This window comes from Phodopus roborovskii, unplaced genomic scaffold (genome assembly GCF_943737965.1).
Source record: "Phodopus roborovskii unplaced genomic scaffold, PHOROB, whole genome shotgun sequence".
In the NCBI taxonomy this organism is placed as follows: Eukaryota; Metazoa; Chordata; class Mammalia; order Rodentia; family Cricetidae; genus Phodopus; species Phodopus roborovskii.
Window position 1 is genome coordinate 65187842 of NW_026126418.1, and position 25434 is coordinate 65213275.

General features: G+C 48.8%; 1 protein-coding gene across 1 annotated transcript; it reads left to right on the forward strand.

The window, feature by feature from the left end:
* Positions 1-206: 206 nt before the first annotated feature.
* On the forward strand, positions 207-23233 carry Psd4 (pleckstrin and Sec7 domain containing 4). Its single transcript, XM_051184748.1, has 16 exons — positions 207-470; positions 8699-9715; positions 11296-11404; positions 11829-12156; positions 14947-15123; positions 15567-15647; positions 15758-15870; positions 16044-16102; positions 16297-16386; positions 17352-17395; positions 17773-17933; positions 18938-19008; positions 19277-19440; positions 19858-20002; positions 20258-20401; positions 21596-23233. The coding sequence occupies exons 2-16, from the start codon at positions 8813-8815 to the stop codon at positions 21851-21853; spliced, it is 2847 nt and encodes a 948-aa protein (XP_051040705.1). The 5' UTR covers positions 207-470; positions 8699-8812; the 3' UTR covers positions 21854-23233.
* The last annotated feature ends 2201 nt before the right edge of the window (positions 23234-25434 follow it).

Below are 25434 nucleotides of genomic sequence, written 5' to 3' on the forward strand. Positions count from 1 at the left end.
ACTTGAGGCCCTTCTGTCTCTCATTGCTAACCCTTCAGGGGACCAAGCTGAGGCAGAGACAGAACCACAGGGAGGAAGGAGGAGGGGCCTGTTCACAGCCCTGGCCACATCTTCCCCTTTCTCCCAGGCCCTGGTGTTGTAGGGAGAGGGCCGATCTGTGGCAGGTTCATTCTGGGGGGGTGCTCTAGGGTAGTGGCTTCCAAGGATCAGGCAGCATCAACAGGGTATGGGGCCAGGAGAGATGCTGAAGCCGGAAGTGGAGGCCCTTGTCTTGTGGGCAGGAAGTGTGAGGTACTGAGCTGCTCTGAGAGCTAGGGCGCCTTTGGGAGCAGGAGGGGTATGTGTCACAGTGGTGAGGGGAACGGAAGTCGGAAGCGTCAGTGGCCACATTCACGGGCGGCAGGCAACTGTGCAGCAGAAAGTGTTCCTGGGGCAGGGGAGTCCAGGAGAGCCCCTTCTAGTCCCTGAAGGTGAGCTAGGTGGGCTTACCCGGGGTGGGGCTGGGAGAATCTGGGTCAGGGGGCCAGAAAACAGAGTTGTATGTGGTCCCTCGTGGTTGAGGTTAAGGATAGGTACACTGGATGGAGACAAGTTTCTGGGCTTACCAATCAGTACTTGAGTACCTCATATGAGCCTGACCTCACTGGACCCTTGCCTTCTCCTATCTTCCTGCCATGCAGTCTATCCTCTGCCTAATTCTCTCTCTGGCCTATCTTTGGTATTTTTTTCTTCCTCCTTTGCCCAGGCCCTCCGGAAACTTGTAAGGTGAAGAGTGAAGAGGCAAGGTAACTTGCCTTAAGTCTTCACTCACGCCTACTGTGGCTGAGGTCCCAGCTTGCCTTGACTGTAGATCCTGGAAGGCTGGAGTCCCAGGAGAGTGCTGGAGCAGCTCTGGGTGTGGTCACCACACAAATGAGGTCTAGGTGCTCCCTGCTCAGCCCTATTCTCCGGGCCCCACCCAAAGAGGCTGGAGTTAGAAGGAGGAGCACCCCCCTACACACACACACACACACACACACACACACACACAAACTTGTTTAGCCCTCATTTAGGACTATTTTCCTGATGTGTGTAAGAGGAACCATGTCACTCCAAAAGTGTCCCCTGAGACACTGTAAGGCCCATTAATGTCTCTTGTAACTGGTCCTCAGCTCCTGCTTCCATATTCCAGGACCTACAAGTCCATAGTTAGAGTCACTCTAATACTAAAAGGCTGAGAAGGTTGTGGCATCAGTACCAGGACTATGAGACCTTAGCATGAAAGAACAGGCTCCAAGCAGGGGTGTCCCCATAGTCCCCAAGGCTATGTATGGCGCATCATACCACCTCTTCTAAGAACCACTAGTGTAGAGATCATAACCCAGATGCTGGGGTGAGAGGACCAAGGAAGGGAGGCCTGGCCTGACCCCCTAGGGGTCCTCCACTTTCTGAGCCCATAGCTATTCCTGAGCTTTGATTTAGGTCAGCTCCCCCCACCCCCATCAGCCTTTGCTCTCCTTGTGAACCTTAGCTGGTTTTACCATATCCTATTGGAGGCCACTCACCCCCAACATTTGCATGAAGGCTCCCTCAGGAGCAAGATATGGTACCTTCCTTAGTCACTTCTCACAGTGCTCTGGGTAGAGGTACCAGTCCTGTCATTCCATTCCAGGAAACTCCATTTGTGGTGAGTGTCTTTTGATTTGGATGTTGTAGATGTCCTTCCCCCAGGGACACTGCCATTGTCTGAGCTAATGTAGATAAAAGAGCTCACCTCCCATATCTCTGGAAGGATCAGGGCTGTTATGGAGTAAAAGGAAGGAACCAGGCTAACTTATTAAGTCTGTTAAGTCTGTGTGCTTAAATTGGAGGGTTTGTGTGTGTGTGTGTGTGTGTGTGTGTGTGTGTGTGTGTGTGTGTGTGTGTGTAAGGGGTGTCATATTCCAGACAGAGGCTAGAAGGCTGCCTCCTCCAGCAGGCCAAGAGCTGACAGCGTGTGCATTCGTGCATGTGTTATTTACTTTTGCTTCACTCTAGGTGAATGGCAGAGTGACAGAGTTGGGCTGGAAAGACATGACAGTTTCTTGATCACCCTCCAAGGACCAGGCCCAGCATTAGCACTCAGACCAGTTCCCACTGCATAGCAAGCCTGCTGAGTGGCTTTTCAGTCCTATTACAGATAAGGGACCAGATGAAGTTTCCCTCAGTCACATGGCTAGTCAGTTGGAGAGTTAGAATGTGAATATAGTCTGTGCGCCTCTTCATCAGCATTCTTCACTGTCACTCTGGTCCAGGTCATCTCCCTTCCTCCTCAGGAGTGGCTTGTCTCTGTACTCAGTCTCTCATTCTTTTTGTATTTTTCAAGACAGGGTTTCTTTGTCTAGGCTTGGTTGTCCTGGAACTAGTGCGGTAGACCAGGTTGGCCTCAAGCTCAAAGAGATCATCCTGCCTCTGCCTCCTGAATGCTGAGCTTAAAGGCGTGTGCCACCACCACTACTACCACCCCCACCCACCCCCACCTCCTACCCCACCCATCCCCAGCTCAAGCTCTCATTTTTAATAGAATAGAAACCTAACTCTATAAGCCAGGAGTAAAGCAAATCCACTGTAGAAAGGTACAATCCAGGTATCCTCTCTGCTCCCTTCTAACCTCCAAAGATCAAAAACACGTCTGGGTTGTGGATGTTGCTCATTTGGTAGTCTTTGCCTAGTGTGCACAAAGTCCTCTGTTTGATTCCCCAACACCATATAAACCTGGCATGTCATAGCACACCTGTAATTGTAGCATTCATGAGGCAGGGGTATTAATTAGCATCTATCATCCATGAGCTCGAACCCAGCCAGGGGTGGTGCATAAGGAGATCCTTTTTGTGGCAAAACTAAAAGAAAAAGGGGGGTGGAAATCATTGGGAGCTCTAAGCTAGGGTAAGAAGGCCTTATCTCCTGGTCACCTGTGTGTCACTTATGTCCCACCAGCTGTATGTGCAGCTTAGTCCATGCTACATATAAAAAAATATCCTCCTATCGAAAATTACCAGGAATGCAGAGCTCAGGACTGGGGCAGAAGATGTACAACGAAACTGCTCTCTTTCCTGCCTCACTGCCTGGTCACTCCTCCCCATGTCCTGAAACACTTAGTCTTTTCCTGGCTTTGCAGAGCCATTCTGCATTCCCCAGAATGTGTCCTTAAACTTCCTGAGTCATCACAGAACTCCGAAATATGAAGAGCTACTTCATTTATTTAGAGGCAACAGAACCCCTCTTTTTTTCATTTTTATTCGATTTAGTATTTTTTTTTATTTCATTTTACATTCCAACCACAGTTCTCCTTCCCACTCCTCCTCCCCCAAACATCCCTGGACTCCTCCAGTCCTCCCTCACCTCCACTCTAGCCCACCCCAGTCCATTCCTCCTCACGGGTAAGGCTTCCATGAGGAGACAACATAGTCTGGTATAATCTGTTGGGGTAGGGCCTGGCCCCTCTCCCTGGCATTAAGACTGAGAATGGCATCCCACTATAGGGAGAGAACACCAACAAGCTAGCTCATGTACTAGGTATGTATCGTGGTCCTACTGCCAGGGGCCCCTCAGATAGTCCAAGCGTCACAACTGTTTCCCACATATGGGAGGTGTTGTCTTTTATTGCTGAATCCTTTCCTCACTGCTTTCTTTGTTCACTATCTGAGATGAGAGATTTCGAAAGAGATTTTACTGGTCTGATCAAAGAAGTTAGTCAGTAAAGGAGCTGGCCACCAAGCTCAAGGACCAGAGCACCATGCTTGGAATTCACATGATGGAAGGAGAGAACTAATTTCCTCGAGTTGTCCTCACACACAAATACAAAATAAGCTAATACACATAAGAAAGGAGGGCGGGGACATGGCCAGGAAGAGATTCCACTGAACTTGAGAGGTGGAAAAATCAAGAAAATTGTAGAAGCCTGCCTAAGTCACGCACATACTCTACTCTCTTGTTTCTTCTGGGGGGGTGGGGTGTGGGGTGGGACTGGTCTCAGTTTTCACCCAGGTGACTGCTAGGACAGGTTCAATGGCCATCTTCAGATCATCCAGCCCATCCATTCAGGAAGGGTTGCTGAGAACTAAAGGGAGAAGCACACTGATTTGTGGATGGGAACCAAGTGCTGCTTTCGGCCTGGGTCCAGACCCCAGCTCGTTCACTTGTTCCCTGAGACACCTAGGAAGCTCTGTGAACCTCTCTGAACCTTAGCTTCTTTGCTACAGAGAAGTGGATGTTTTGGTTTGCCTCATTCACGGAGAGCCTGGTGAGAGATGAGCTCATGGCTATTTAGATAGATAAGTAGCCCATTTGTAGGAGCTAGATAACATAAACTGTTCCTTCTCCCATGGTTTTGGGTTGCCAGATAAAACACAGAATGCCCAGTTAAATTTAAATGTCTGATAAATTAGTAAGGTGTTGCAAGCATGTCAGAGATATTGGGAGAGCTGGATTTTTGTTTTGCTTTTCATTCTTTTAAAAAACGTTATTGGGTATCAACCCAGAGCCTTGCACATGGTAGATAAATACTCTATCATCTACATGCCCAGATCCCTTATATGTTTATCTCCTAAAATTAGCAACCCCACCATGAAGGTGTACACCATCCATATGGCCTGGTTTCTGGGAACTGAGGCCAGCCTTCAGGCTTTAGAACCCCATATAAAGAGGTCTGAACATCTCAAGTCAAAACCAGTCTTGAATTTTTGACCTACTTGAACTAAGTAAGGATAATGATATGATTCCAAGAAATGTGTGGGTGGGACTAGGGAGGACATGATCCGACACCCCAGTAATAAGATTCCACAGTGAACAGGAAACCCCAGGGAACCTGCCTTTCCAAGCTTATTTCTGGGCAACAAGAACCCCCTGGGTAAATCACTGAGAGTTGAAATAGAGCAATGTGGAATGCAGACAGGTTGACTTTAATTGTTTTAAAAGAATCTTGGCCCAGTCAAACCACATACCAACCAGCAGCTTTTGAGTTTTCTGAACTCAGCTCTCTTTCCCTTTACCTCAATTTCCCTTGGCCTCCTAGACCCTTCTCTCCCTGGGTCTTTCAGATACCAGACCTCAGAGATCTGTTCTCTCCTCTTTGTATTTTCTTTCAACCTCTCCCCTCCCCTCATCTTTGAAAACTTCTGAGGAGGAATACTGGATTTCTTCTAGGAAGGCAAACCCAAATAAAATCCAATATTCAATGATGTCCGTGGTAGCCATGAACACACTCCATTATTGCTGCTTAATGCACATGCATGCATGTATGTATAAGTACCTATTTGCAAAGAGACACATGGGATTCTCTCTAGGCTTTGGTGTCCCTGTTCTCATTCCCAAGATCACACATGCACATGACCTGTCTCTATGTGAGAGTAAGCGAGTTGTTCTGGCTACCTGCATAGATGGACCTGAGGCTAAAACACATTAAGATGTGGCACATGGGGTCAGGGATGGGTCCAAGAGGAGGGATTACACACAGAAGGGGAGCCTGGCTTAGCTGGGAGCAGGATTTAGCTGGGAGGGGGAGGGTGTGAAGCTCTACCTTGAGGTCTGGGAAGAGAGGGTGAGCGGGGGCTGCATTGCATCATACTCCAGCATCTGTAACCAGAATTCTTCACATGTTTCTCTTCTAGCTTCAGTGTGGATCACTTTCCCAGTTCTTTATTGCGCCCAATGGTCCTTAACTTGACTATTTCACGTTCATCTTTCACTCGAACATTTTCTACCAGGCAGACCCAAGGGTGATGGTGGCCATTCAGGGAAGTTGCTAATACAAGAACATATATTAGTTTCCTGTTACTATAACAAATATTTGAAAAAGAAATGTCCTATAAAGAAAACTTGTGTTTCAGCTCATAGTGGTAAAGGTTCTAGACCACAGTTGACTAGCCTGCTGTTTTGATTTTATAGCAAGACATCACATCACTGTGGAAGTACATGGCAGAGCAAAGCCATTCAACTCATGGCCCAGTCCCTTTCATGGGTGTGCCTCCAATGACCCCGCCCCCTAGGGGAGGTCTTGTAAAGTTACTAGTGCCAAGCTGGTGACAAGACTATAATGAATGAACCTTTGAGGGTCCTAACTCCAGCAGGACCTGAGTTACATATATTCCTTCCTTAATAGAGGTAGGGCTGTCTGAGGCCTCTTACAGAGAGTGGTCAGGGCAGAAATGAGCAGTTGCATAGGCAGCAAGGTTGCCCATCTTGCCCTTTTGACTTAGATAGCAAAGGCTACTAGTCCTCAGCCTCTAGTCCAGGGTTGGAGATTTGTGACAGGAAATGGAAGTAAGGATGATGAGTGCAGAACGAGGAGAAGACTGACAGGGAGGCCACATTCAATCCATTTGATTCAGAGCTGAGGTTGAATATAGGAAATGGTTCTGCTTTTTCTGGAAATCTATCTTTGGAAGAGACTGACATCACTAAATAATAGAGAATCTTGAAGCCTGCCTGGTCAGGAGCCCTTCCCAGGGTGCTAGAATTTCAAAACTTTATTAACATTGAACAACTCCAGGTTCATATTATAATGAAGTGAGAAACAGAACATGGTATCAGGACAGAAGGAGGAGGGAAACCCAGGTAGGAACTTTTATTTATTAGTGTCTTTTAGAAAAAGGCTTTGATGATAGAGACTGGCATACATATTAGCGCCATCTCATTTCTCTCCAGCATTCTTACACAAAGCCATGTCTTTTAGGTAATCTTAAACAGTAGATAGATACCACCCAGCCTTGCTATATAAGCTCTGAGGATTACCATCAAGCCTGGGTTGACAGTGGTGGCAGCTTCCCTCTGAGGTGGGGCCCTCTATAACTGGGCCCTCCACAAATGACCCTCGGTCACAGGGCTAATTTTCTAGGTCTGTCCACTCAGCTCTCAGTAGCAAGGAAGGGTAGGTAGCTCCAGGTCCTGTGGTCATTGGTTCATAACCACACTTTTTTCTGCTTGACATGGAGGAATTGAACTGCCCCATAGGTTTCATTATTATTATTATTATTATTATTATTATTATTATTATTATTATTATTATTGAGCTATATATTTCCTCCACTACCCTTCTCTCCTCCCATCTTCCCTTCCATCCTCCCTCCTGCCCCCCACATTCCCAATTTACTCAGGAGGCCTTGTCTTTTTTCCCCTTCCTAGGCGGATCCATTTATGTCTCTTTGTTACCTTGGTTCTTTGGGGTCGTGGCCTGTGAGTTTCTAATATATTCTCAGGGCACTATACACCAGGTAAGACGACCCCCACCCTCTTTAACGCCTGATCCTGGGAAAGGCTCCAAGGAGGTGGTGCTAGCCGAGGCCAGCTGGGCCACATCCCCTTGTGAAACAGGGAGAGGTTCCTTCAGCAGGGAGTGGGCTGAGGAAGCTATGGAGTGAAAGGTAGGGAGTGTCTGAAGTCAGAGCTGGGTCACCCTTCCCAGCCATGGGCATTAAACCAGGTTTGGGCTGTGGCTTCCTTGTTTGTGTGACAGGGAGGCAGCAGGCGTGTAGTCATCTTTCAGGAGCCAGGTTATTTAGGTGGTAGTGAACATAGGCATAGATAACTGGACACATAGAAGGGACTGTCATTCTTGGCTGTATGGGAGTCAGCGATTGCCAGAAGATTGGGAAGGCATTTCACACATTCATTTATTTATACTCTGCCCCCCCCCCCATATACATCAGTGCATTTTTCAAGCCAGGGGTGTGTTTAACACTGAAAACACATGTCATCTGTGTACTTAGAGCTGCACTTCCTGGGGACAACACAAGAGGGAAGCAGGTCCCAAATCATGAGTTTCAGTGTCCAGCAGATTAAAATGAGTCATTCACTAACAGGAATCTGGGCCACTCTGGCAGCCATGTAACTGTGCATCTCACCCAGATGGTGGAGATGGTGCTCAGCAACATTCCATATGTTCCTAAGTTCACCTGCTGAGGGCCCGCCTCAACTAGAGGGAGTGATGTACCGGAACGCTCCCTTCGAGTTTGAAGCTCAGGCACATGTGGCCATTGATTTCTGGTCTCACCTTTCTCTGGAAATGGACACTTTCACCTTTAGGAAACAAGTGCTGTGCTCCTTGGTGGAGGCAGAGGGGCTGGAGCCTCCTTCATGAGGCTGAGTGAGTGGGGAACTTCTGCCTTAAATTGCCTCACTGCATAGCACACAGGGAAGCAGCCTATGTACTGGTCTTGGGAATGGTGCAGGCCCACAAACAGAACCTGTATTCTGAGAAGTTAGCTTTGCAGGCCATGGCTCTGCTGACCTGGTGCCTGATGCCCCTGTGAGCTATGCCCCTCTCCTTGTCTCTATAGCCCCTGTCCGATTCATGCACACTCAACTTACAAGTCTGTTTGGCTTTCTGCTGCTCTTGTGGTGCCCTGAGGTGTTCTGTTTCTGCTGATCCTACCCCTGTCTCTGCCTTCTCTAATTCAAACCCCCAAGAGAATGAACCGATCTGACCCGTGTATTCTTTTTGTGCTTAGCCACACGGGATCCCTTCAGCCAACAGATGGGTATCTGTGGAACAAATGTTCTGATGCCAGTTTGAGGTCACAGGGCATGTCTGGGACACCCTCCCCCAAGACAGGGCTGAGAGGTCAGTGTCCCTTAGCAGATGACCCTAGGCATGGGTTCTGGGCTTATCTAGCACTTTAGACACAGGACTTCAGTGGGTTTTGGTTCTTCTCTAATCTTTGCTCGTGTTTGGCATTTACAGGCTAGTTGTGAATCTCCAGTTCTCACCTTGGCTTGGACACCCACTAATCCATGAAATGGGATTGTGAAAATGGACGCTACCTAGGGCTTCTGCTCAGCCTTCACTCTGTAGGTGATGGGTGACAATAGACCCTCGCACCACCTCAGGCCCATGGAATTTCTCAACATTCACCTGGAAGACAACCTACAGCCCTGCCCTGGCACATGTCCAAATGAAATGTGTGGCCACCCAGACCCTTCTGAACCTTGCCAGGAACAATCCTGGCCCCTTGACCCCCCAGAATCCACCAGGAGTGATGCTCATCATGGTAGTTCTGGTGTGGAAACCACTCGCCTGGGAAGCTGCTCTTTCCAGGGGGAGGCCAGGCAGACTCCAGCATCTCTGCGCTCAGTGGGGGACAACTGTTCTTTGGGGAGTCCACAGCAGCAGAACCCGAGCTCATCCACACAGGTGGTGTTCTGGGCTGGCATCCTGCAGGCCCAGATGTGTGTCCTGGACCTGGAGGAAGAGCTGGAGAAAACTGAGGGACTCAAGGCAGAACTGAGGTGCTGCATCCCCCCACCCACTAAAGATTTCCTTAGTGATGTGGGCCTGAGCCCCAGCCTGCCCAAGGAGGTTGAAGACCCTGGAGATGACAGCAGTGAGCCTGACGAGGAAAACCAGACCTGGCCGGGGGAGCAAATACCAGGCTCCTCCCCCGAGTGGGGTGCTGAGGAAGACAGCATCTTCTTTGACAATCCCCTCTTCCTGGAGAGCCCTAGCTCTGACACCAGTACTGAAGGAGAATGTTTTTCCTGGGGGTACCCAGATTCTCACCAAGATATGAAGCCTCATAGCCCTCAAGCCCTGCATTCTTCACTCCAAGAAGGCACAAGGCTCTCGGGGGCAGGAAGTGAGCTGGATCATAGTGGGCATGTGACCTCCCCATTCCCGGTGCCTTCCTATAAGCTGCACCCCTGTTTGGCCTTAGAGTCCGCTGAAGGGGCTCCTACTGTACTACTTGAGCAGGAGGGTGAGGTAAGTTAGCTGAGGAAGCCAGCCAAGGGCTGGGCTGGGGACACGGTGTGTGGGGAGATTTCTCAGGGGCACAGGCCCAGGATACTGTTCAGAAGGTAGAGTTTTAGGGGATCTAAGGTGAGAGGACACCAAACTGACTAGTGTGTACACAGTTGGGGAGATGGCCCAGTGGTAAAGTACTTGCTGTGCCAGCTCGGGGACCTGAGAACCCATGTAAAAGCTGGGTGTACACTGAATAATAATCCAACACTGAAGGGGGGAGTATAGAGACAGGAGATTCCACGATCCCAACAGCCAGCTGCTCTAACCAAGATGGCAAGCCCCAGGTTCAGTAAGAGATACTCTGTCTGAAAAAATAAGGTGGAGAGCAACAGAAGACTCACTAACATCAACTTCTGTCATCTACATGTTGGACACGTTCACCTGAAAGTACCACACTCATGCACACAGACATGGACATATACAGACACACAGAGAGACACCTATGTGCCTCTGCACAGCACACATAGACACACACACATACACATAGACACATGTACACAGGCACACCACATCTTCTCACAAAGATTGACTCCATGCCTTAGACTTTAGAATAAAGAGAAAATTTTATCAGTATAATAATGTTATTTGGATCACAGATGCAATTAAGTTTAGGAGTCTCCATGTCACCAACTTCAAAGAACCAAGACTAGATGACTGGCATAGTGAACAGGCAGCTCCTCCCTTCATGGTATTCCAAACCATTCTGAGATCCTCCCCTCTACTTTCCAGGCATCGTCAGCTGTCACCAAGCAACCTAAGATGACCTTTGTTCCCAAACAGAGAGCTAGCTATTATAGGAGACTTGTCCTCTCTTTTGAGAAGTTTTAGTTCCTATGCCTTATGACAATGGCATAGGAGCCTTATATCAATCAAGGTTTGTCACAAGCTATGTGACACTTTTCCCAGAATTCTCTGCTTTAGCAATAAGAGGAACTCAAGATGGCAGAGAAGGCTGTGACCTTCTAATCTCTCCAATTCCAAAAAACAATGGGGATCAGAGGACTGTAGTCCTTTGGAGATGCCTTGTCCCAGGACTGCCCTCCAAGGCTCTAAGTCCTTAGAGGGAAGCCTGGGAACCCCGACCAGGAGGGGGTTGGCATCATCCACACTTAGGGCCATCTGGACAGTCTGTGAGTAGGAAAGGTCTTACAAGGAGTTAGGAAGGGCCTGGAATGATTTTGTGGGCAAATCAAGGGTCCCCTCTTTCAGACTTCTCTGGAAGATGATGTTAGCCCTGGCTCACCTAAGGCACCCCCTGTGGACCATGAATTGATCCAGGAATCAGATAACTTTAGATTTGACCTTAGTTCTGCCACCACACATCCTGTGCAGCCTTGGGCAAGTCTCTTCCCCTGTGTGCCTTACCTCCCCAATCTATGAAGAACCCTGACCTCACTGGTTTCAAGGGCTCCTGTGGTGTGGAGCCTCTCCCATCCAGACTGTTGTCCATGGGTTCTGGGAAGGGAGGGGCTTCCATGTAGTCTTGACATCATTCATTTCAGCTCTTTCCATTCACTCTCTCTATTCATTGCCTCCAGGGCTCTCAGACACCCCAGAGCCTCCCAGATCTGGCTCCACCCATACTTGAGGACTTGCAGATAGAAGATCCTTCCTGGTCCCAGGAGCCTCTTATCTCCCAGAATAGAGGTGAGATCCAGTGTGGGGACCTGGGAAAGTGAGTGGTGGGAGGCTTTGGGATTCAGTGAAGACTGAAGTCCTTGTTGGATTCATTGTACAGTGTTGGAGCCAGACATGCTTAGGATTAATTCTTCTGTGCCTTCACAGATAAAATGAGTTTTCCAATACTTATAGAATGAAGGGCTTTACACAAGACACAGCACATTTCATGTCTGGGTCTTACTGGCTCAGCAAAATTCTTGAACCCTGAGCTGTATGGGGACAGGAGTTCTGGAAGCTGCCAACAGATAGACAAGGAGAGATCACTGTCGGCAGCAGAACCAGACATCGTGCCCAGTTCCAGGGAGGTATCCAAGAGGAGGAGGTCTAGAGGCAGCAGCCAGCTGTTTTCCTGCCTCCAGTCCTGAGTATGCTCGTTCCCACCATTCCTCAGGTGAGAAGGATGCTGGCTGCTTCCAGGAGCCCATGCCCTGTTCAGTGGCCCCCTGGAGGTGCCAAGCCTCTTCACTAGAGCCCAGCAGGCCCAGCCCTGTGTCTTCCCAGGAGAGCAGCCCACAAACAGAGGTCCACAGTCCCAAGTGGCCACAAGATGCTTCACACCCTTTGCTCTTGGAGAAAGATGAATCAGGGTTAAGTTCCCTGAAGATAGAGGAGACAAAGGAGGCCCCAAACCTAATGCAGAAGGCAGAATGTGAAGATCCAGCCAGGACTGAGGAAGCTTCAGCTGCCAGATACCATGTTCGCTTGACTTCTGCCAAAGGGTGAGTCTCAGCCCAGCTGGCTCGTGGGTTCTTAATTGTCGTGTGATAAGAAGACCCTGGTTTAAGTGAAGCATGAGAAGTATACATTGGATTTAATGTGCCAATGCTTACTTCCATCTCCATGACCACGTTACATGGATTATATAGAATGCCATGGGTACACTTTCAGAAGACTGGAATGTTCAAAAGTACACCAAGCAGATTGTTACAAAGAGTCAAGATTTAAACATACAGAAACAGAATCATTAGTGCCCCCAGCTAGATACCAAGAAAGGAAGAAGTCTGGGGATCTGACTGAAGCCCTGAAGGCTTGGAGGTTTGTAGGTGTGAGCTAGTGAGTAGGGATTACAGATTGCTTTTGAAGGGAGAAATTCACTAATGTATCTAGGCCCAGGTGCTCCCTGGGATCTCAGCAAGGGGAGACTTGTCTGGGACTGGGATACTATAGCAGGAATGGCATAACCTTAGTACTACAGCCATAGCTAGGAACCGGTCCATAAGGAAGCCTACTGAGGTGCTTACCTGCCTCGGTATACTACCTCAAGGCTTTCTGAGTCTATATGATGAAAGGGTTTTTCTTCTGAATGGCTAAATAGGGGTCATATTAAAGGGACTAACAGAAGCCAGCTGGGGATCAGACCCTGAATCTAACAGTATGGCAGCTACATGGTGAACCCTGCTCCCATTTCAGGACTCTTGGGTGGTAGCAATAGAATGTCAGTTGGTATCCCAATCAAAACAACCATCTTTTTTTTTTTTTTTTTTTTTTTTTTTTTTTTTTTCCCATGAATCTGGAAGTCTTATTGTCCTGGAGCCTCTTAGAGGCTGGGTAACCAAGGAAGACTTGGAATCTGAAGGATGTTCATTGTACCAAAGATGAAACCAACCCCAGGCCAAAGCAAGTCAGTTCACCTAAAATGGCAACCCTTTCAGAGGAAATGAAAGAAAGGAAGAAAAAAACAAAAAACAGTTATAACTTGGACTTTACCTGGGCAAATGACACCAGATAGGATATAAATAATAAATATTATATTTAACAGTATGTAGGGATTTTGATTTCCCTGGCCTTGCTCATTTATACTTGACTTTAATAGTGAAAGCATGAAGCCATTTTTACAATACAGCTTTATGGGGCTATAGCTCATATAGCATATGACTCACTGATTTAACATATACAATTCCACACTATATAGTATTTTCCCCCCAACATGCCTTCCTATCAAGACATAGTTTCAACAGCAACACTATTGACTAAGCCATTTGTTAATTGTATTTAAGGCTTCCTCAACTGGTGTACCATATGATCCTCTTTAGCTGTGACAATTGCCTAGCTATTTTATCTCCTCATCTCCAGTGGCTCGGAGGACTGGCCCTTCCCCATCATCAGTGGTTTTCCTTGTGATTCCTACAGACTTCTAGTGCTACTTTCATGGACTTCATGAAACCCCAGTGTTTTGAATTTCACTTTTCAGTGACTGTTGTATTTATGGTCTGTATGGATTTATGTTGTATTTGTTATGAGGGATGGGATGTTTAGGGAGCAAGGAGTTACCAGCAGAGCCCCCTCCCAACACTGACCCACTCGCTGGTGTGAAGAAGGCTGTTGGGTGAATTCCAATGACCAGCCATTTCTCAGTGACTGCTTCAAGTTAGCCTATCTGTTATACTCCCTAGTTGGAAACTTAGATAATAGATATGTAAATTTCTATAATACCTGACATCTGGTTCAGGGAAACAGGTAGGGCTGGGATTGAGAATCTTAGTTTTAGGTGTTCTCTGTGGTATGGCTTGCCTGGGTCTGTTTACACCTATCATGTAGGTCACCAGTCAGTTGTATGGTAAGAGCTGTCAGGCAGGGAAAGGGGTATATCAGAAACAACCTTTGACTCTTCCCAGTTTTTGCCATTCTTAAAGCTGGACTGACCCCCTGTTCTCAACATGACTCTCACACCTTACATCCTCTATGGCTCTAGAACTAAGAGTTGGGTGTGGGACTGAGGCTGGAGCATAGAGACATGAGGATGGCTACAGAGAGAAAAACAAGCCTACCTGTCTAAGGTAGGGTTACTACTGCTGCAACAAAACACCATGACCAAAGAAACTTGGGGAGGAAAGTGTTCATTCAGCTTATACTTCCACAGCACTGTCCACCATGAAGGAAGTCAGGACAGGAAAAGGACAGAATCCTAGAGGCAGGAGCTGATGCAGAAGCCATGGAGGGATGCTGCTTACTGGCTTGTTTCCATGGCTTTGTTCAGCCTCCTTTCTTTACAGAACCTAAGACCACCACTCCAAGGATGGCATCACCCATCATGGGCTGGGCCCTTCCTTATCAATCAATAATTAAGAAAATGCCTTATAATTAGATCTTTCTGAGGCATTTTCTCAGTTGACTCTAGCTTGTGTCAAGTTGACATAAAAGTAGCCAGGACACTACCTCATCACACCACTGAGGTCCTCAAAGGGCTGCACCTTCCACTTAAGATGGGATAAGCTTGAAACATCTTTGTGGCTTAATCTGGGGAGATGTGGCACCAGGTTGGCTCTAATCCCCTGGGTCTTGTTTCAATACCTATTCTCTGAGATCTCCTGGTCCCACCCCAGCCCGACTTTGATCCTGTTTCTCCATGCTAAGGACCTGGGTTCAGCTTCTCTAGACCCCACCATTCAAGGCCCAAGAGTTGTAGTTCTAACCCTGAGGTCTGGCCACTTCTTCCCATGGGCTTGGAGGACACTTGCCATGAATGTCCACACAAGTGTGAGTCTGAGGACACCAATGGATTTTTCTAGGCTTCCTGAGAGCCCCTTGCCCCACGCTCAATTTCCAGAGGAAGGCTGGAGGCCATCATCTAGAGACAAGTTGGCTAATAACAACAGAAATGACCAGGGGGCCTGGGACCTAGCTTTGCGCCTCTATCACCTGGATGGTTTCCGGAAGTCTGAAGTGGCCTCCCACCTACGCAAGAAGTAAGGAGGTTTTGAGACACAAGGGTAAGGCAGTACAGGAGGGAACTCCCCATAGGCTTCCTCCACTGGTCATCTCACTGTTAACTTTCCCTGCACAATATCCCTTTGTTTCCCTCCAGCTTTATCACTACCCCTCATCCCTTTATCTTCATTCTGGCTCCTTCCTATCCCATCTCATTTCATCTCCCCACCCCCATTCTTGGCCATCCCTGCTTCTTCTCAGTCTCACTTGAAATTCCAGACTTTTCCTCTTGCCTATCCCCAACTCCACATGGCCTATCACAAGGAACATTGACCCAAGTAGCAGGGACAGGCTCTCTTGGGACCTGGCACCTAGCCTGGTTATATTTTCTCTTATTTGGCTCTTGCCACCCTGGGTCCCCTCTGTGCCTGCAGCTTAGCCTGATCCCCAGAACTAACTTTGTCTCCATTATCCTCTACAGCAATGACTTCAGCAAGGCTGTGGCTGAGGCATACTTGTCCTTCTTCCAGTTCGAAGGCCAGAGCCTGGACCGAGCCCTCCGGTAAGGCCTTCTGGCCCTCATAGGAAGCAGGATTTGGGTGTATGGGTGGTTAGGGACAGCTGCAGTGCGGTAGTCCCAAGCTTCTGCCTAATCCTGGCTGTCTTGGACAGGGGGTTTCTCCAGGCCCTGATGCTCAGTGGAGAGACTCAGGAACGGGAACGAATTCTCTACCAGTTTTCCAAACGCTTCCATTACTGCAATCCTGGGGCCTTCCCCTCAGTAGGTATGGAGGGTGAGTGTGGGGGTGAGGCAGAAGGATTTTGGGGTGACATAGAAATAGCCCTGTTTACTAGGATTCATTACTATAGAGAAATGAAAGGAATCACCCTTAGTGTGGGCAGAAGCCACAGAAGTCAGATTTCAATGAACCTTGTGCTTACCTTTCTCTCGGGACAGATTCTGTACACACCTTGACCTGTGCCATCATGCTCCTTAACACAGACCTGCATGGACAGGTAAGGAGTGGTAGAGCATCTAGAGAGCTAATGTGAGGGTCTGGTGGGGGACTATGGCATGATGAGGAGGGGAAGAATGGACCAGAGACTGGGAATATGTCAGGGCAGGGCCTTGCAGTTCGCCACTGACCACCTAAGAGGTATATTCTATCAGGGTGGGATGGTCAAGCTGTCCCTCTTCTTCATGGTCACAGAACATTGGAAAGAGCATGAGCTGCCAGGAATTCATAACCAACCTGAATGGGCTGCAGGATGGCAGGAACTTCCCCAAGGAGCTGCTGAAGGTAAGGCTCCTCCCAAAGCCAGGACCCTCCCCGTCTTCTCGGTCTGCAGTCAGGAGGGAAGTAGAGCTCAGACATGGTTTGGATGAAAGGTCCTTATGAGGACAAAGCTGCCTGTGTGTCCCTGTCTGGGAGTAGCGATGGTATCTTGGGATTTGGTGGCTGTGCAAATTGACATCCCTGGACCTACAGAACCACACTTTATGCATCTGAAAGTGTCCTGTTCTGTTCTCGGGGAATTGTTACCCCTTTGAAGTCTGACAAGTACTGGTGTATTGAATGAATGTATGAGACACAAAGTTTTGTGTAAGGAAAGTCCTTGTCTCAAGTTTTGCAGCTGGGTGGTCTTAGTTTTGAGTTCTCTCTTGAGCAGAACACCCCTTGGTCAATTCTGGGAGGAATGACCATCTCACAGTATCATTGCCAAGGAGAAAGCTGTCAAGCGCCATATACTATGTCTGGCTCACACATGCTTCATAAGCAACTGGACCACTGGCCCTTTCATTGACTTAGTGGTCATTGATGGAACATTCCCTGTGTACTAAGTAGCTTGCCAGGAACATCAAGGGCTATAAAAGCAAGCAAGATGAGTTACTTCAGAGTTCTAACCCAGCATCCATTCATTGATTTACCATTTATGCATTGTGTGAGTGTTGTTCAGCCAAGTTCCTTCTCTGTCGGATACCACTGGACAGGATAGTATGAGTGGGTCATGTTCCCTGTCAAAGGACTAGTTTAGAATTTACTAAGCAGAGCCTTGGCTAGTTTGATATCTTTATGACTCCAGTATTAAGCACAGGGGTGGAAGGGTGGATGGATGGATAAATTGATCATGAATGCTTCCCTGCTTGGGAGGACAGCTATGATGGGGTAGAGGGACGAGGTGTTACATATACACATAGATGTCTGCCAACAAAATGAATGTTGGTACCATAGACCCTCCACTCACCTATATGCTTCTATTCCAGGCCCTCTACTGGTCCATCCGAAGTGAGAAGCTCGAGTGGGCTGTGTAAGTGAGCACTCCTCTTTCCCTCTGCTTCTTGCACGGCATCCCTGCCTCTGAGCCTGTCAATCCACTGTTTCCCTGAGAACTGGAGAAGTTCAGGGGCCTACACAGTCCTCCTGAATGGGTAATGCCAGAGGCAGGAGGCTAGGCCAATTGTGGGGGGGAGGGGGGGAGAGGAACTTGGGCAACACTGGAGAAGCCAGAGCTGGTGAGGGATGGGTACAGCAGTGTTTCCAGGGGTTGATAGGTTAGCCTTTAATGAGGTTTCCCTTGAGAAGGTTGCTATTATGTTCCTCCCCAGTAAGAGATGGTGTTGAGCCCCAAAGAGACGGAGGGTACTTGTCCCACCAGCATTCCTACCCTGGTTCTCTGCCATCCAGAGATGAAGAGGATGCAGCCAGGCCTGAGAAGGACCAGCCCTCTCCCTCAGCTGGCAAGATAAGCAACCCCTTCCTCCAGATGGCTCAGGATCCCACAGTGCCCACCTATAAGCAGGGCATTCTGGCTCGGAAAATGCATCACGATGCTGATGGCAAGAAGAGTGAGTGTCTGATGCCTGGGAACAAAGGTGGATGTAGGGAGAGCTCCACTTAGGGACCGGGCCCTGTGTTCTGGTGCAGAGAAGAACGAAAAACCTGTGTTTCTTTTCTGAATGTGAACTAAGTGCTGAGATAAAAAGAGTCTGGCTATCCCCTGGCCCCAGCATCTCTGTGGTAAGGAAAAGACTAGACAAGCATATCAGTGTCTCCGGTGCAGGTGAAAAGAGGGCTGTGTAGAGTATGGGGGCAGGGGGAGGGAGAGGTGTTTGGGGTTTGGTTCTGAGGACTAGCTGCAGGCACCAGAGAGGCTCTGGCAAATGGTGGCATCTGAATGGAACCTTGTAAGATAAGAGAGTTTGAATTTTTTGCATGATCTGAGCCCATCCATTGGAGCAAAGAGTATTGCAGAATCCACTCAGAAAGGATATATGGCAAGGATAAAATCTGCCATAATCAACATTTGGGGCTCACGCCCAGGGCAGTTAAAAGCTCTTGAGCAAGGCAGCTGCCTGACCAGAGCAGAGTTCGCTGTGATTAAACAGTACATGGTGGCTAACACTGTCCTGAGTGGAACTCCCATGGATAACCACAGGAAATCGGGCCTCCCTCTGGCCATGTAGCTTAGAACATGTTTTGCTTTACAAGGCCAGGATGAAGAGAGAGAAATTAGGAAGAGAGAGAAAGGGGATGGGTTCTCCCTGAGTAGGCAAACACATCACACTCTGTAGGGAGGGAGCTGCGTAGAATCATTTGTCCCTAAGTACATGTAACTGGGGAGAGGTGGTCTTCTTGAACACCCACTTATAAGTCAGTTCTCTGGTTTTGTCTCTGTGTATGGAGCCGTTCAATGTCTATTTTGATTATACATGTTTTCTTGTGTTCCTGTGCCTCCTAGTGAGGGACTGGAGGTGGTGCAAGAGGTGTATGACAGGACTCTGTGCATATTTGTATTGAGTATATCTGGATATAGTGCCACCACCCACCTTTGTGTCTCCCTTTGGAACAGCGCCATGGGGCAAGCGAGGCTGGAAGATGTTTCACACCTTACTGAGAGGGATGGTTCTCTACTTTCTGAAGGTAGGAAGGGAGTCAACGGCGTGGAGTGTTGACTTCCCAGGGCTGGGGGAAGAAGGATAGAAAAGTGTTTTGTAGGCTGGGGATGGTTGCTTAGGATGCCAGTTACAGAGGCTTTAGGAGTGTAAAGCCGATGAGGGCCATCTCATTCTGGATGCATGCCAGTTGTTACTGTGCTATTTAGAACCCAGCCAATCAAGGAGAGGTCCAGAACTGTGGGATGGATGGGCAGCTGATAACCTCTGCATTGAGCCTCTATGTCTGGTGGCAGGGAGAGGGCCCCTGGCTGGAAGAGCAGAGTTTGGTGGGACATCTCGTGGATGAGCCCGTGGGAGTGCACCACTCGCTAGCCAGCCCAGCCACCCACTATACCAAGAAGCCACATGTCTTCCAGCTTCGGACTGCCGATTGGCGTCTCTACCTCTTCCAGGCACCGTGAGTCCCGAGAGTGGGAGGAAATGGGAAGATCTCAGTGCCCCTGACACTCAATGTTTATTGGTCCCAACCCTGACGGGAGCTACTATCTTAACCAGCAAACCTTAAAGTTATGTGCTGGGAAAGGCGCTAAGAATGCAGTATGAATGTGTGAGCACAGCTGACTCCTCTTGGCGCTACCCTCTTCCTTGTTCGTTAACAGAAGATTGTAGAATGCCATCAGCAATTCTTTTTGACATTTGATATAAACTCTATTGCCATCCTGGATTTTCCTCTGGCAGATAAAATTCAGTCATTCCCTCATCCCCACTAAAGTTGGGCTTCTGGTTTGGGGAGGCAACGGAGGTGTGAGGCAAGGGGAGGGCAGATGATGGGACTGAGGAGCCCTTGGGGGCGCATCACTTCTTTTACCTGCAGCACTGCCAAGGAGATGGCTTCCTGGATTGCACGCATCAACCTGGCTGCCGCCACACACTCAGCACCCCCCTTTCCAGCCGCAGTGGGCTCCCAGCGTAGATTCGTGAGGCCCATCCTGCCCATGAGCCCGGCCCAGAGCTCCCTGGTACTGTCTCACCTAACCAGCCAAATGTGCAGGGAAGGCAGAAGTGGGTGTGAGGCCCATAAGCAGTTGCCCGTCCAGCAGGTGGAGGCGGTGGTCCAAGCAGAGCACTAGAGATGAGACAGATCTGGGAGATGGGGAGCACTCTGAGTGGGACTGGGGGGAGGAGGGAGTACACAATGTGGACCATAAGTTTGAGAGAGGCAGGAACCGCGAGGGGGCAGAAGACGGGTCAGCTTCTTCGCCTTCTTCTCCCAGGAAGAGCAGCATCGATCTCATGAGAACTGCCTGGATGCTGCTTCGGATGACCTGTTGGATTTGCAGAGGAACCTGCCAGAACGACGGGGCCGCAGCCGCGATCTGGAGGAGTACCGCTTGCGGAAGGAGTATCTGGAGCACGAGGTGAGCAGCCCTCCCCGTGTCTTCCCTCTACCTGGCCCAGGCCCAGCTAGCCTGTTGGCTGGGTCCTCTGTCGCCCTCTCCTGGCTGCCTCTGTCTCAGAACCAGGAAGACTGGTTATGAGCACACCAGTGTACAGGGGTGGACAGCGTGCAGGTGGGATCTGTGAGCACTAAGGACCTTGTGCTTGTCATCCCAAGAACACTTATAGGCTACTTTTTCCTCTAAGGACTATATTTAGCTTTTCCTAACATGAATTATCCCTCCGATTACTTACCTATTACCCAGTGCTTTGATTGCCTGCATGGGTTATTGCAATGAACAATTCTGGGATAGGTAACAACAGTGTAATATAGTTTACAATCCTCATTTTATAGAGAAATTGAAGCATGAAGAGATTAGCTGACTTATCCACGTCTGTTCATTTGCTCCCCCAAGTCACATGGTCTCAACTGGAGCTGATTCGATTAATTCTAGTCTCCCCACTCACCTGTACCCCAGTTCTACCAGGGCCTTTTATCTGTGCACACTCTGGGACTCTAATGCCACATAGCAGCTTCATAGGCATTAAAGGCACTTATGGTGGGGACCCACCAGAAAGGAAGGGTTGGCAGGGTACAGTGTGAAAACAGAGTGAGCCACACACCTGGCTGGAGGCCAGGAAGGGACATCATCAATAAGGTTCTAGCTTGTGCCTGCCTGGCCTTTGTGTAGCCCATTCTCTGTCTAGCTTTCAAAGTGTCTGCCCAGACCTTTGTCTTATTGGTTGTTTTCATGGTGATGACTGCCCAACTTCCCAGAGGCCTTTGGGTAAGGACCCAACTTGTCACTATCACAACCCATCTGGGCCCTTTTTCTATTGACCAAGTCATCCTGTATTAAGCACATGAAAATAATCCACACCCAGCTAACCTCCCAGGGCAGGGTCCAGTGGGGTTGTGAACTGGGAATGGTATTCTACATTCGGGGACGCTAGTCCCAGAGGTCTTGAGAGTATTAGCAGGTGAGGGCTGTCTGCATCGTGTTCCACAGGTGCCAGTTGTTCAGGGTGGTTAGAGCCCAGTAGGCCCATTCCATGTAGATGCTTAAGAGCTGTGCAGAACAATTAGGGCCTGCCTCTACCGCCTAGCTTCAAACACCTGGGAGCTGCCCTCAGGAGCTGCGATTGTACCAAAGTGGTGTGGTTTTGTATTGCAGAAAACTCGATATGAGACATATGTGCAGCTGCTGGTGTCCCGTCTACACTCTCCTCTGGGGGACCTGGCTCTGTGGGAAGATCAGCTTGGGAGGGAAGCGGAAGGCACCCCGGAGCTGAAGCCCAGCCTGAAGAAGTCCCACTCAAGCCCATCCCTGCACCAGGACGAGGCCCCCACCACAGCCAAGGTGAAACGCAACATCTCAGAGCGCAGAACCTACCGGAAGATCATTCCCAAGAGAAACCGAAATCAATTGTGAAGCCACCACCATCTCACAGACACTAACCTCTGCTCTGGGGTAGATTGAGATGAAACTGTACATTTCAGGACCATGGTGAGGGACGAGGCATCGTCCCTCTGTGATGAAGGATGGGGTTCAGTACCCCGTGTCCTCCATTGTCTATCTCTCTAGAACTTTCTTAATCATGCCATACTTGCTCACTATCCCCCATGGCAGCTCCTCCATCACCCCATCCCTGACCATTCTACAAGGTCGAATGAGGACTTGACTCTACTTATAGAGTTTGTCCCTTGTGTGCTCCATCCCCTAAAACAGAGCAGTTTCTTTTCCTGGGCACATGCGGGCCTGGGTTTCCGGGAGATATCTTGAAGTGGTCTAGCCATGACAGCCATATCACTGGAAACAGTCTTGTTTTGGGATTAGATGACCTAGCAGGGGAGGGTCCCAGGAGAATAGAGCAGAGAATAGAGCGAGACATCTTGTGACCTAAGAAGCAGAGTTATTCCGGCACTGCCCACTAGAGGGCAGCCTTCGAGTAGGGACCATGGCCGGTTAAAGGCTTAGTGAGGCTGTGGGGCTTCAGGCTTCTGATCTTCTAGCTGCTTTATCCTCCAATCAATCAGTCATTGCCTCCAGCACAGATGAGAAGGCTGCATGCCCAATTGTTAATCAACAGAGCAGAGCTTGTAGCCTGTGCCAGGCCACTCAGTAGGAGTGGAGGCCTCCAGAGCTCTGTGGAGAACTCTTGGAACAAGGAGTCTTTTGTTTCCTGAGTGCAATGAGGGTGGCTCTTCAAGTGTAGACCACTGTGGAGGGTGAGGGGTGAAAGGGTGGTGACAGTCCCCCCTTGGGAGTCTGCCTGGTGGTGGAGGTGGAGATTGGAGACCTGGGTTCTCAACCAGATTTGGGGCACTGCCTTCTGCAGCCCCCCCCCCCCCCGCCCTTTAATGCCCCTCAAGGCCACTTTCCCAAGGCTGTCAGGACCTCTTTCTCATTCCCAAGGCAGCTCCCAGGAATTTTCTGCCTTGCCTTGGGAAATCCCTTGTACTTGTTTTTGGCTTCTTCCCAGGTATCCCTGTTCTCCATAGGAGGTTCTGGAGACTCAGGGCCCTGCCTTTGGGGAGGAAACTGGGCTCAGGGAGCCGCCACCATTGTCTCTGTTCGGTCATGTGTGCAAAGAGGTTTCTGGCCAACCTGGGGCCTCTGCTGCCCACCCTTCAACTGACACGTGGTCACCTCTTTTGCCTTCCTGCTGGCACACATCCTCCCTTCCAATAGAGCTTGTGACAACTCTAAGGGCTTGGAGCTCCACAAAGTGGGGTGGTCCTTAGGGCCATGGCAGGGGAGTCTCTGGCCCATGCACCCAATGGGTGTGCAATAAATAGAGCCTACCAAAGACACATGTGTATGAGTGTGTAAGGAACAGGGGAGGCAGGCTGCATCTTCCTCTACCCCTGTGTGATAATGTTACTGTGTACATAGAAAATGTTCTGTATGTCCATGTGTGTCCATGTATATACCCTAGTCACACAGTTAAAAACTATTGGAGCTGAGAAACATTTTTCATCTGCCTACTTTTTTCTTTCCTTTTTTTTTTATTTATTTATTTTTTTTTTCATTTTACAGATGCTATGGGACACTTTCCATGACCAGTACTAGGGGATTTGGAATTAACAAAATGCCCCAAACCTCGCAAATTGGCAGTCTTGCCCACAGTTTGTCAGTATTAAGATGCACTTTAGTTTTCTGGAGAAGCATCTGTTCCTACTTCTCTCTCACAACCAGAGATCTTTGACTGCCAGGTGGATGTACATACATGTCTGAAAATTCTTAGCCAGTTCTAAGATCTAGCAGAGGTTAACAACCATACCGAAGTGCAACTGTCTCATTGCATTGAAGAGAAAACTCAGTGTACATGACATGGCCCAGGATTGAGGGTTACAAGCTAAGTGGGTGTAAGGGAGGTTTTTTGACCCCATTAAATAACTAATACCAGAATAAAAAGTAAAGGTTTTGTCCACACCATGTGATACGCTTCAACACGCCTTTGCTTGTGTAGAACATCCATTTAATTTGAAGCTGGGAGACTATGGTTGCCTGGCTTCTCCGGGTCAGTGATGCCTGGCAGTCTGCCCTTGGCGGGTCAACCTGGAGAATGAGCAGAGTTGGAGATGTGATTGTTGGGCTGCAACTCTAACATGTGGCCACTGGAGGGCAAGCATGCACCGCCAAGTCTTTGAGCAGGTCAGGGGCTAAGGGGCCTGCTTATTAAAAAGGAAGTTCGCTTTGAACCATCACATTAACCAGATTCTCCCATGTCTTCAAACTTACAGTGGCCCAAGCTCCACCTCCCGCTATCTGGGAAAACCTATCCCAGGCAAAGACTTGAGCTGCTGTGCCTGATAGCCAAGAACAGTGAGAACTGAGTGAGCCCCACCCACAACTTCAGAGATGCACAGGTCTACTTCCCACCTATGCCCTGAGTGAGCCTTCTCCAGGGAGAAGGGGATAGGCAGAGCCTCCAAGTGATAAATGCAGCTCCTGGAAAAAGGGTCTTGTTGAACTCAACCCTTCTTCCAGCTAAAGGAGCTCAGGCCCTGGGGTCCTGGGACTGCTGTATAACCAAGGGTGATGCCTGGTGGGACCCCTTCCTGGTTCTTGGGTCTCTGATCTGATAGCTTTCTGTAAGGGGACATTCATTTATTGTCAGGCCACCATGGAAGATTAAAAAAAAAAAAATCACTGTGACCCAAGACCGAGGTCCTCTCCTTTTAGGGACTCCATGTCTTGTACAACTAGTGACAAGGGGACTGTGTGGGAGTTGAAAGTATGTAGAAGTTCAAATAAAAGGACCAAGGGATGTGGGTCTGTCCAGAGGCACTGAGTCTGGATCAGAAGGGCTCGAATACAGCCTGGAAGTGTGTCTTTTGTGCAGTGTGGTATTTAAACAGAGGCATGCTAGGCAGGTGGCTTGCTTTCAGAGGGATGAGCCAGGCGTGGTGGCTCATGCCTGTAATTCCTGCACTCGGGAGGCTGACATAGGATTACCATGAGTTCTAGGCCAGTTATGTAGTAAGTTTCTAGGCCACATAATAAGTTCCAGGCTAGCCTGGGCTTCATTTGTCTCAAACTAAACAAAACAACTATGAAATGAATAAGAAAGGTCAATGGGGACAAAACCACGGTCTTACTTTTGAAGTGTTTATGTCTGTCTAAATTATTTCAAACTTAAAAAAAAAATGTAAAAGGATAAAGAACAAAGACATAGCCTACAGCCTTGGAACAGCCTGGCCTTCCCAATCCACCCTAGGCCAGTCTTCCTAATGGCCTGTCTACACAGTTCCCTGACAACACCTTGGCCCCTAGCAGTTCTGGCTGCCAGTGTGTCTTGCCATCTTACTGGCTCACGCTTTTACCTGGGAGGATGACTCATGAATGCTGTGATTACAAGGCCAAGGCCAGCATGGACTTTTCTCCTTCTGTGGGCCCACTTTCTACCTAGCTCATTGTCTTGCCTGGCAGATAATATCCAGTGTCACCAACAAGAAATAAAGGACATCAAACGCCTTCCTGAGACTTTGTTGTTTCCTATAGCTGAC